A 13,381-nucleotide genomic window follows, 5' to 3' on the forward strand; every position below is an offset into this window, starting at 1 on the left:
CAGTGATCTCCTAATTTGTGGTACCTGAGCCACATCTCCTTTACCAGTGCCCTTCTGAAGTCACCAAGGGGGGGTAGATAGTAGTGACTCTTACCTGATAAAAGCAGGATGGAACCTACAACCATTGAACTGGGAGACACAGCATGCTGTAAGACTGCACCACTACCCAACTGGAGTGCTCTCCTTTGCAAGATCTGCCCATTCCAGTGACAGCAGGTCTAGTAATTTTCTTTTGTTTAGGCCTTTTATTTTTATGTGACTGTACATACTGTATTATCTTTTCCCCTTTGTATCATTTTTTGCATATTTCTATAAGCACTGCCTAAATGTGGAATTAAATGTCTAAAATATAATATCTTTGTTCTTATTGCTCTAGAAACCGTAACCCAGTAACCTCGTGAGGTCATACATTACCAGAAACGGGTGTCCAATCAGCCTGTAATAACCTATTGGTGGTGATAGCTACTTTTTTTGTGATTATTGTGGAGTTTGGCAGTGACCGTGCCGAAGTTTATATATATATATATACATACAATTCACAAAAAGTTAAGTATATTTGGCTTTTGGACTAAATTAATTGAAAACCTAAGTTCCCGCTACAGTGATATTTTCTCATGAAAGTTGGGCATTAAGTAGAAGCAGCGATGGTGACTTCCTCATCTCAAACAATTAATAGAAATAAAATCAAACAGCAGTGGTGGATATACCCCAACAAGAAATGTCAGTGTCTCAGTAACTTGTCCTGGGGTCTGGAGCATCAACTACAGCTGATAATGACGCCTCCTGCTGGCCACAAGTGGAGTTACTGTCTGCTGAGACTTGGCATCCCACACTTATTGGAGAGCGGCCCTCAGGTCATTGAGGTTCTGGGGTACAGCGGTACGAGTCTCTACACGGAGACTCAGCTGACGCCATAGGTTTCTATGGGATACAGGTCTGGAGAAAGTGCAGCCGCTCCATGTGAGGTCCATCAGTCTCCAGCAGCCGTTCCCCAATGATGCGACCTCGATGAGCTGGAACATGGTTGTCCGTGAAGATAACATTAGGCCGGTGTTTTTCGTGCAGAGGCACAATGACTGGCGTAATGATGTTATTCAAGTAGTAGGAGCTTGTCACTGTACCATTCACAAAGTATAGGGTAGTTCTGTATCAACTAGACACATCAACTCACATTGTAACACCACCACCACAGGCTTTTCTAGTGACAACAGTGTCTGATGCACAATTCTTGGAATGCACTTCCCAGGTTAATACGATTAATCCCCAATCCCCACAGTTTTAAGTGGGCACGAAAAACGCATTTGTTCAGACTGGCCTATCGCCTCAACGCATTAATCTAAATATTCCTGTGTGGCTCATTCAAAAAATTTTTTTTTACCATAACCAGGTTCCTCACATCATGTTCTCACATGCTTTATGCAGTTAATAGCCCTCTGTGTCTGTACTGTTACATATTTAGACTGTTAACTGGTTCATGCAGCAACAGGAGCACCCGATTCTTACACTAGGGATGGTCCAAAAAATAAAAGTAATTGTTACCACCCACCTTTCGTGTCTCCCTTTTTTCCTCCTAGATTGTAAGCTTTTGAGCAGGGCCCTCATTCCTCTTGGTATCTGTTATGATCTATGTGATTATTGTTATGCTGTAATGTCTATTGTCTGTAGAAGTCCCCTCTATAATGTAAAGTACTGCGGAATATGTCGGCGCTATAGAAATAAAATTATTATTATTACACAGCACTCTCCTTGATGTCTCCAATCTCGTTGGCTGCCATCATTTCTGCTCAGCGTGAAAAAACTTTAGTCAGTGAGCAGTACTGAGGCCACTGGTCCCTCGACCAGTGTAGATGCTCCTTCGTCCATGCAAAACAATAATGTCTGTGCCTGGTGGTGGGGTCCGGTACCTTGCAGGGCGTCTAGCACGCAGACCACGCTGACGTAAATAGTTTTGAATGGTCTGACGTGACACTTGGTCGCCTCTCACCTCCCCTAGATGTGCCTGGAGTTGGGGGGCATTCATCATCCAGTCCTGAAGGGCATTGTTCACAATGAAGGGTCTTCAGTGTGGGATGCGGCAGAGGACGTCCACTTCTCTGCCTTTCTCAGACTCTTTAGTCTCTGTATCTGTCACCTGCTGATGTCTCTGTGACTCTGAGCTCAGTGGCCTCTTCCGTCACACCCTCCCTGAATCCTCACCACGGCGAGGTCCTGGTCACCAAGGTGTCGTCTTTGCCTCATGATGAGGAGGACGGTTTAATACCAATTCTAAGTGAACCCGACATTTATTGGCCGATTCATGGCTCAAACACCTGTTGTGAATTTTTCCATTAAGCTCCTTGTTAGAGAATAGCAACTTATGAAAAAAGTACTGAGACGTTGAACAGTTGGACGTGGGCATCCGAAAGTTTAGAGGCGTCACATTAAGTTCACCTGAAAAGGTTACAGGGCATTTTTAGTTCATCATAAAATTTTATGCCAAGGCCAAATATCCCTAACGTTTTGTGAGTAGTACATAAATACTCATGTGTTGGAATCGGATGTGTATATACTATACATTCACTAGAAAGCACCCAATAACCGGCCTAGTATTGAAAGCAGCCCTGGCCTCGTTCTTCAATAATAGTCAGTGAATTATGTGATTGTACTGACAGTTGTTGGCGGCGGAGAGCTGGTTGTGACACATAGCATTGCTCTTATTTAACAGATATGACAGATATTTCAATTTCTAAAATCCAGTCATCCGTTTTTTTCCACATCTTTTAGCGAGCACATCCGTATAAATATATTTCACTTTTCTGTCTTATCATGTAATTGCTTATTATTTCACCAGACTCAAAAGATTTTTTTCATTTTATATTTATTTTTTCAAAGTCCTTATTTAAAGAGACAGATTTATTAGAAAGTCTACACTTCCTCCTTAGAGATATAGCGCTGTATTCAAATAGATGCATGACCATATGTATTACCTATTGTTTCTATCTCCTCTTTGTAACATTTACAAATCCTACCTTTATATACAGAAATTTATATGATCAGTAATAAATCCTTCCTTCCGTTTAACCCAAACGAACAGTTTTCTCTAAAAATGGGGAGACTGTGCTCCCTAAAATGAATAAACAGGGGACAGACTTATCATTACTAATGAAAAATAAAAACCTTAATATTTTGCACCCTGTAAAACCTCTATTGATCCCAATCACGTGATCCCCCCAGCTTGCTCACTTGCCATACATTGCACATGTTATCTGAGAATGCTTAACTACTCCAAGATAGAACGTGTCATCATTTTTGACATGATAGGCATTGTCCTTCTCCAGCTCTGGTTCACAACAGTTTGGTAGTTGAAGTTTGTCCCACAAAATCTCCTTACGGACTTAAGAAAACTTTTACACACATTTTCCAATGAATATAGAACTGTAAACTACGGAGAGGCAGTCTCCATTGTAGAGAATCAGAAAAAAAAGCTGTCTGGGTCCGTCAGGAGCTTCCTCAGTGCAATCACCTGCAAGATAGAAGAAACAAACATCCATTAATTGCAGACACAATATCATCAGTGTGAACATTCAGAAATACACAATATCTGCACTAAATACCAAGTCAGGCCTACGTCTCAAGTCCTGGTGATGCCATTCCAGGAAAAATCAGTACCGGTGAGGTCCGTTGTGTCCGTATGTCAGCCGTATGTACATATGTGACATCCGTTTATCTGTGAGACACATACCGGTGCCTAGGAAAAGCAGTACAGTGCGCGCTGATCCCAGGAGCCGGCTGCTGAAGGCCACTCTCATCATTGTCTCCTGGTCATGCTGATCTCTGACAACGATGGGAATTGTCCTCAGTAGCAGCTGTGTACCTCCTGTGTAAAATAAACAAATTTAAAAAAATGGAGTGGGTTCCTGCGCAATTATCATAACCAGCAGAAGGAAAGCCCACAGCTGGGGGCTGATGCTAACCCCTTCACAACCCTGAGATTTTCCATTTTGCGATTCCGTTTTTTGCTCTCCTTCTTCCCAGAACATTTTTATTTTTTTCTGTCCATATGGCTGCACGAGGGCTTGTTTTTTGTGGGATGAGTTGTACTTTTCAACAGCACCAATGGTTTAACCATATGGTGTACTGTAAAATGGGGAAAAAAAATTCAAAGTGTGGTGAAATTGCAAAAAAAAAGTGCAATTCCACAATTGTTTTTTTGTTTTTTTTTACCATGTTCACTAAATGCTAAAACTGACCTGCCATTATGATTCTCCAGGTCATTACGAGTTTACAGATACTAAATATGTATAGGTTCAGTTTTATTTAGCTGGTGAAAAAAATCTAAAGTCTGCAAAAAAAATGTTGATTTTTTTTTCTGGTTACGACGGTTACCGATTGGATTAATGATTTTTATATTGTATATTGATAGATCAGGAGTTTCTGAACGTGAAGATACTAAATGTGTATTTTTAATTTTATTTTCATGGTTTTATTTTGAATGAGGCGAAAGGGGGGGGGGTGATTTGAACTTTTATATTTTTTACATTTTTTTTTTTTATATTTTGAACATTTTTTTTAGCTGCTTCAATAGTCTCCAAGGGAGACTAGAAGCTGCGATCATACAATTGCCTGTGCTACACATAGCAGGGCGGCGCTGACAGAAATCTAGCAATGACAAGCACACGGGTCTCCTGCAGACCCTGGGTTGTCATGCCAACCCATTGGCGCCCCGTGATCATGTGACACTGTGCACAGGGATGGGCGAGGTTTGTGACATGCTTCCGGTGCGGCCATGTTGGAGCTTGACATGTGGATCGCGATTCCACCTGCAGCTGTTAGCATGTTAAATGGAAGCTGCATTCCCACACTTCTCTGTGAATGACCTGATGAACTGCGGTGACCTCGAGATCATTGAGGTCACTGCAATTCATCGTCATGGCTCTCGGTGAAGTGTGGGAACGCAGCTTCAATGACCAGTGGTGACCTCTATGAAGTCACCGCCCGTCATTGAAACTGCTCTCGCAGCATCTGTCTGCTGGTTTTCAACCTGGATGGTTGCATCATGGCATCGTTCAGGTTAAAAACCAGATATCACAGAGATAGATTACGGCGTGGGACAATATTGATTATCTTTACGTTGGACAGGTGAGGGATATGGTTGTTTATTAATTTTTATAGGTGACAAGGGCTTCAATGGATTTTAGGCATAAGGTAAGTACATCTGTGTTTTTTATTTTAAAATAAATGTGTGAAATAGGGTGTTTTGTATTATTTTAAATAAAGTATTTGATTCTGGCTGTATGTTTACTTACAAACTTACTATGGGGTTAGTAGTGGGGGCGTCTTATAGACGCCTCTCCATTACTAACCTCTGGGATTGATGTCGCCTGACAATACAAAGGTGGCATCAATGGCAAACCCTATTAGGCTGGGTTCACATTACGTTTAGGCAGTCCGTTAGACGGACTGCGTTACACCGTTGCATAACGCGGTGTAACGCAGTCCGTTAACGCTGCCATTGACCCCCATTGTCGGACGCATCGCGACATGCCATAAAGCGGCATGCGTTCGCGATGTGCCGTCATTCAGTGATGGAGCCTCGGACGCGGGCTGCAGTGTCTGATGCTCTGTCACTGCTAGCACAGATGAATCATCTGAGCTAGCGGGTATAGTATAACGTGATCGCGTTATGCTATACAGTTAACTCAGCCCGCCAACGCTATGTGTTGAACGGGCTGGTTTAACGCCATGGGAACCTGGCCTTACCACGCTTGCCACCGCCACAAGGCAAGTGGGAAAAGCGAAGCTAAGCACCAGATTTGGTGCATCTAATGATTCTCCATTTCTGGGGTGGCTCAGGACTGATGTTGGTAGCCTGGGAGGGGGCCAATATCCCTGGCCCTTTTCCAGGCTATTAATATCAACACACAGTGGTTTGTTTAGCCTTTGCTGGTTTGAATTTATAGGGAGACTCCAAGTAATTTTTTTCTGAAGTCCCCCTTAAAATCAACAGTAACGGCTAAGCAAACAGCTGTCTGCGGTTATTAATAGCCTGGGAACCTAATAAGGTTTTGTCCCTTGTCCCAGATTATTAACATCAGCTCCCAGCCATTGGCATTCCCTCTGCTGGTAATGAAAATTGTACAGGAGCCCAAACTGTTTTTTTTTTATTTAATTATTTATTTTACACAGGAGGTACACAGCGGGTGCTGAATAGAACTCCCATCATTGTTGCCTGGTTGTGCTGATCTCAGCGCAACCAGGCGACAATGATGAGAGCTGCCTTCTTCAGCCACTGGCACCTGGGAGCAGTGCAAACTGTACCACTTCTTTACCAGGTTCCGGTACGTGTCACACTAATGACACACAGATGTCATCCATGTGTCATCATTGTGCACGTATGCAACATGCATTTTGTCCATGTCACGCAAAAAAAACCTGATATGCCTACAGGTGTTTCACACGGACACACGGTCCATGTGAAAAGCCTGATGTGTGAGCACCACCATTGAATACAATGGGTGCACGTATGTCTGTATTTGTGGGGATTAAAAAACGAACCACATACGAATATAAAAAACGGACGAAGGCCTCATTGTATACACACACATTACATTACTGATTACCTCCTGTATTATACCCCAGAGCTGCACTCACTATTCTGCTGGTGCAGTCACTGTGTACATACATTACATTACTGATTACCTCCTGTATTATACTCCAGAGCTGCACTCACTATTCTGCGGGTGAAGTCACTGTGTACATACATTACATTACTGATTACCTCCTGTATTATACTCCAGAGCTGCACTCACTATTCTGCTGGTGCAGTCACTGTGTACATACATTACATTACTGATTACCTCCTGTATTATACTCCAGAGCTGCACTCACTATTCTGCTGGTGCAGTCACTGTGTACATACATTACATTACTGATCCTGAGTTACATCCTGTATTATACTCCAGAGCTGCACTCACTATTCTGTTGGTGCAGTCACTGTGTACATACATTACATTACTGATTACCTCCTGTATTATACTCCAGAGCTGCACTCACTATTCTGCGGGTGAAGTCACTGTGCCCATAACATTGCATTACTGATCCGGTACTGATCCTGAGTTGCCTTCTGTACTACACTCCAGAACTGCACTCATTATTCTGCTGGTGCAGTCACTGTGTACACACATTACATTACTGATCCTGAGTTACATCCTGTATTATACTCCAGAGCTGCACTCACTGTTCTGCTGGTGCAGTCACTGTGAACACACATTACATTACTGATCCGGAGTTACATCCTGTATTATACTCCAGAGCTGCACTCATGTGGCGCCCCTGAGGCTCAGTCGCCACAGAGGTACTGCACCTCCTCCTGAGGTGTGGTACCCCACCATCCAGGTAAGGTGGAAACACCTGGCCACACTCCAACACCTGCACCCCACACCACAAAGTAGTGTAGCAAAGCACAATCGGCAGCTCCCTGCTTGGAGTATAGCAAAGCACCCCTTGGTGGCTCCCTGCTTGGAACGCGAAACATGCTGGGAGGTGGGTGGAGTTTAGTTCGCACAAAAGAGCGGGAAGAGTTGAGTCAGTCAGTCAGTCTTTCATTCAGTGAGTGAGTGAGGATGTAGAAGGACAGAATGTGAGACAGAGAAGATCCCCGGGAGAGGGATGGAAGAGGGAAGTGCTGCAGCAGGCCACAGTGATCTGGGTCTGCTGGCACAGGAAAGAGACAGAGAAAGGAAGCTTGATTCTCCATTGGGAAGAAGGATTAGCACGGAACGTGAGGAGAATAAGAGAACAAGGACCAGGGTTAGAGGAGAACCCTTTTCAAGTTCTAAGTGCAAGGCCGGGGTCCGGTCCCCGAGGTTGTACGGATACTAATGGTCCTGCAGCAGACACTGGAGGAATAGAAGTAGTGACCACTTTATTCCCACACAAGACTTGGGGGCACAACAGCAACATATGAGTGAGCCGGGACTTAGTAGCAAGGAGTCCCCGAAGCAGGCTACAGCTGTCTGCCGTACAAGTAGAGTTCATAGGAACATCTGACAGGAGGAAGTCCAGTGTAACTCAGTACTAGGAGTACTTCACTCAAAGGCACTATAAGAGGAGACGTTCAGAAAAGGCACATATGTTGGCGGAGTGTTGGAAAGGAGTATTCCATCTGGCCTGGAGGTTGACTGAGTCCCTAACCCAGAGGACACGGCACGGAAGCAGGCACCTGTTTGTACAACAGACTGTGAGTAAAGCTTTGGAACTACATGCCCTGGTGTCCTCCACTTATTCCCGCGCCAACCTGCCCAGAACTGCTACATCCGTCGCGCTTGACACTACACCATCTAAGTGTGACTTCATCTACACTGCCCTGGGACTACAGCCCTGCCTGTGGAGGGCTATAACATCACTGCTGTACCACACCATCTGTCCCAGAGGATCTGTCTGCAGCGTCGGCTTAGCATCTCTATTGCCGAATACCACAGGTGGCGTCACGAATCACTTATAAACTTTCACTACCATCAGCACACTGAACATTCGCCTTTTACAATGGGCGCCCAGGGCCACGGGCCGGGACACAGCCACCATGACATCTCCCATTAGAGCTCATCGGGCCCTGTACAGAGTACCCCACAGCCCTGGGTGTGAGGGCGACCCACTCACTATTCAGCTGGTGCAATCACTGTGCACATACATTGCATTACTGATCCTGAGCTACATCCTGTATTATACCCCAGAGCTGCACTCACTATTCTGCTGGTGCAGTCACTGTGTACATACATTACATTACTGATCCTGAGTTACATCCTGTATTATACCCCAGAGCTGCACTCACTATTCTGCTGGTGCAGTCACTGTGTACATACATTACATTGCTGATCCTGAGTTACATCCTGTATTATACTCCAGAGCTGCACTCACTATTCTGCTGGTGCAGTCACTGTGTACACACATTACATTACTGCTTCTGAGTTACATCCTGTATTATACTCCAGAGCTGCACTCACTATTCTGCTGGTGCAGTCACTGTGTACACGCATTACATTACTGATCCTGAGTTACATTCTGTATTATACCCCAGAGCTGCACTCACTATTCTGCTGGTGCAGTCACTGTGTACACGCATTACCTTACTGATCCTGAGTTACATCCTGTATTATACCCCAGAGCTGCACTTACTATTCTGCTGGTGCAGTCACTGTGTACATACATTACATTACTGATCCTGAGTTACATCCTGTATTATACTCCAGAGCTGCACTCACTATTCTGCTGGTGCAGTCACTGTGTACATACATTACATTACTGATCCTGAGTTACATTCTGTATTATACCCCAGAGCTGCACTCACTATTCTGCTGGTGCAGTCACTGTGTACACGCATTACCTTACTGATCCTGAGTTACATCCTGTATTATACCCCAGAGCTGCACTTACTATTCTGCTGGTGCAGTCACTGTGTACATACATTACATTACTGATCCTGAGTTACATCCTGTATTATACTCCAGAGCTATACTCACTATTCTGCTGGTTCAGTCACTGTGTACACGCATTACATTACTGATCCTGAGTTACATCCTGTATTATACCCCAGAGCTGCACTCACTATTCTGCTGGTGCAGTCACTGTGTACATACATTACATTACTGATCCTGAGTTACATCCTGTATTATACTCCAGAGCTGCACTCACTATTCTGCTGGTGCAGTCACTGTGTACACACATTACATTACTGCTCCTGAGTTACATTCTGTATTATACTCCAGAGCTGTACTCACTATTCTGCTGGTGCAGTCACTGTGTACACGCATTACATTACTGATCCTGAGTTACATCCTGTATTATACCCCAGAGCTGCACTTACTATTCTGCTGGTGCAGTCACTGTGTACATACATTACATTGCTGATCCGGAGTTACATCCTGTATTATACTCCAGAGCTGCACTCACTATTCTGCTGGAGCAGTCACAGTGTACATACATTACATTACTGATCCTGAGTTACATCCTGTATTATACTCCAGAGCTGTACTCACTATTCTGCTGGTGCAGTCACAGTGTACATACATTACATTACTGATCCTGAGTTACATCCTGTATTATACTCCAGAGCTGTACTCACTATTCTGCTGGTGCAGTCACTGTGTACATACATTACTGATCCTGAGTTACATCCTGTATTATACTCCAGAGCTGCACTCACTATTCTGCTGGTGCAGTCACTGTGTACATACATTACATTACTGATCCTGAGTTACATCCTGTATTATACTTCAGAGCTGCACTCACTCACTCGTCCGAGTTTCTCGCATGTGAGTATGCGCACTAAAGCTGATATTTGTGAGCTGCAGATCATCGCAGCGAGCTCAGCACACAGACCTTTAATGAGCAAGTGATGCAGTTTTTCAGAATTACCTTCCAGGCAGGACCCTTGTTGTCGTCAAGAGGACATGAGAATCTGCAGCCACTGAAAACAAAGCATAAAATGCACAAAGTCATGGAAAGTAAGAACAGCATTGGCCATAGAAAATGAAACTCTGATGAAATTTTGAACAGATTTTTGTGCACATGAAAATCACTGACATCTGAATGAGACCTTAGACTGATGGAATGAAGAGGCTTCGCCGACTAAGGAGGCAATCACCACCTCTAAGTGTTAGCACTAGGAAACCAATGTGACCAGCACCTTCTAACAGAATGAAGCAAGTGTGAACAGGTGCAAGCTGCGATGACTGCTTAATATACAACTATAGAATACAGACACCTCTGTAAGCGCCAAGATGTAAAAACATTGAATATATGGAATGTAAAGTTCATGTTTTGTGAGATCACTCACGCAGGCCAAAAATATGGTCGTCTGCACGAGCCTTTAGGCTGATGGGAGAGGGAGATGAGCCAAACGTGGCGGCAGTCACCACCTCCAACAGTATACTACAAAAATCGAAAAGAAAAACCTGACCAGTATCTCCATACAGAATAAAGCAAGTGTGAACAGGTACAAACTGCTGTGACTGCATAGTGTAGAAACAAAAGAATACATCCGCCTCTGTAAGTGCCGAGACGTCTACAAACACTGAATCTATGAAATGTAAACTGCATCACTGCTATATAGAATATACTTAGCGCATATTCCAATTCATGAAACCTACCGGCCGAGACATACAGTCATAGCCGAAAGTGTTGGCACCTTTGAAATAGTTCCCGAAAACAAAGTATTTCTTCCAGAAAATTATTACAATTACACATGTTTTGTTAGAATATTTATTTCCTTATTTGTGTATAGGAACAACACAAAAGAAAAAAAAAAAAAAAACACACAAGGAAAAAAAAAGGCAAATTGGACATAATTTCACACAAAACCCAAAAAACGGGATGGACAAAAGTGTTGACAACCTCAACTTAATATTTGTTTGCACACCCAATGGAATAATTAACTGAGATCAATCTCTTCCTATAATCATCCACAAGCTCCTTACACCTCTCAGCTGGACGAGTCTTCTTTTGCTAACTGCTCCCGGTCTCATATGTGAAGGCGCCCTCTCCCAACAGCAATTCTAAGATCTCTCCACAGGTGTGTAACGGTGTGACAGGGAATGTCGACAACTTCTGTAAGAACTGAATTTCTATATGACACTGATGCCCCCTGAGCCTGCAGGGCAGCTTGAATTTCTTTGGACCTTGATTGGGGTTGATCGATCATCAGGACTATCCTGCGTTGCAACCTTTCATCAATTTTTCTCTGCTTTCCACGAGATTAGCTTTAGTGCCATGGATTTTAAACTTCTTGATTATGTTGTTTAACTTGGGCAAAGGAACTTCCAGATTTCTGGAGATGGACTTGTTTTTTTGTGTTGTTCCAATACACACAAAGGAAATAAACAATGTATATTAAAACATGAAACATTGCGATCATTTTCTGGGAGAAATACTTCATTTTCTGGAATAGTTATAAGGGCACCAACACTTTCGACCATGACTCTATCTATCTACTTAAAAAAGTAAAGAAAGTGGGCAGAGCTCAATAGCAAATTATGTGCAAACACCGGGTCCATTTATTGGCACCTGGTCACAGCTATTTGCTATGTAGTTCTGCCCACTTTCTTTGCTTTATATGTCCCATAGCTTGGTTGCAACCTGTGGGCTGGCACCTATACCTGCATTTTTGCTTGTGCTTCTTCGTTTTCTTTTGTATCTATCTGTCTATCGTAGAGTCATCTGTAACATCGCAGTAAATCCCCGTACAATGACAATTATCACTTACGTCTTCTGCACTCAGGTACACTTTTGTTCCATCCTTTCTTAGGTTCTGGAAGACATCTGGAAATAGATAATAATCAGCTCAGAAATACACTCACATTACCAAGTGATGTCATTGCCTCCGAAACATTCCTAGGGAAAATCAGTCACTGCCTCCATAACATTGTCAATAACAGTAAGTGCCTCCATAATATCATCTATAGTCAGTGCCTCCATAATATCATTTATAGTCAGTGCATCCATAATATCATCTATAGTCAGTGCCTCCATAATATCATCTATAGTCAGTGCCTCCATAATATCATCATCTATAGTGTCGGCAGATAAAAAAACTTTACATTAAATATCTGCATCATGATATTACTTCTTAAAAGTGCAAACAATGGGGGAGACAATCAAAAGCTGTCTAATAGCAAAACTGACAAAGTTGCCAATCAGGGTAATGTAAGGGTGTCATGACGAAATACTAATTGTAACCAATTATCCACAATGTAGGGCATGCCAAGACTCAGTTGGATGCTCCTGAGATGCCCTGCATTAAGGGGTTAACGTCTTTCATTCTCAGGTTCCCTCCTTTCCTGTTCCCTGGCCAATAGCTTCCCATTTTCTGTTCTCCTCCCATACTGTTTTCCCTATAAAACTCCCTACCTGTCATCTTCTGGTTTCTCCTCACAGCCTGGGATCTGGAGACTGGTTGTCTGCTGCTGATAGAGACCGGCATATGACTGACAGCCTAGGTAAAGCTGTTTGGGACAGGTTTAGAAGTGAGGGTAATGCCAGGCTTAACTGCATCCACTTTAGCCTTGCCCACCCGCCGGAGATCACTTAATCTGACTTGCGGCAGATGAATTATTAAAGGGAATCTGTCACCCCTTTTTTGTGATCTCATTCAATTGTGTGTCACATAAGGATTCTCTTAGTACTTTTGCTTCCTCCTGACCCCGCACCTTTCATGCATAAATACCTTTTTTATATCGGATTAGATGTATGTAAACTGCCGCTGTCCGGTCCGCTGGGCGGGGCTTATTCACCTGCTCCCTCCCCCCCTCCCTGTCTTGCTCTACACAAGAAGAAATGCGTAGAGCAAGACAGGTAGGGGGGGAGCAGGTGAATAAGCCCCACCCAGCGGACTGGACAGCGGCAGTTT

At 43.5% G+C, this 13,381-nt stretch overlaps 1 protein-coding gene across 1 annotated transcript in view; it reads right to left on the reverse strand.

Annotated features, from left to right (window-relative positions):
* Positions 1–2,716: 2,716 nt before the first annotated feature.
* The window catches only part of LOC141060084 (calpain-13-like), a 173,378-nt gene continuing 162,713 nt past the window's right edge, over positions 2,717–13,381 (reverse strand). Inside the window, exons 28-31 of the mRNA XM_073556361.1 lie at positions 12,239–12,294; positions 10,814–10,908; positions 10,393–10,444; positions 2,717–3,502 (exon numbers count right to left, since the gene is read on the reverse strand). Coding sequence (XP_073412462.1) covers positions 3,452–3,502; positions 10,393–10,444; positions 10,814–10,908; positions 12,239–12,294 — 254 coding nt within the window. The 3' untranslated portion in view covers positions 2,717–3,451. The remainder of the gene's footprint in view (positions 3,503–10,392; positions 10,445–10,813; positions 10,909–12,238; positions 12,295–13,381) is intronic.

This window comes from Dendrobates tinctorius, unplaced genomic scaffold (assembly GCF_039654945.1).
Source record: "Dendrobates tinctorius isolate UK_male_01 unplaced genomic scaffold, ASM3965494v1 ptg000232l, whole genome shotgun sequence".
Taxonomy (NCBI): domain Eukaryota; kingdom Metazoa; phylum Chordata; class Amphibia; order Anura; family Dendrobatidae; genus Dendrobates; species Dendrobates tinctorius.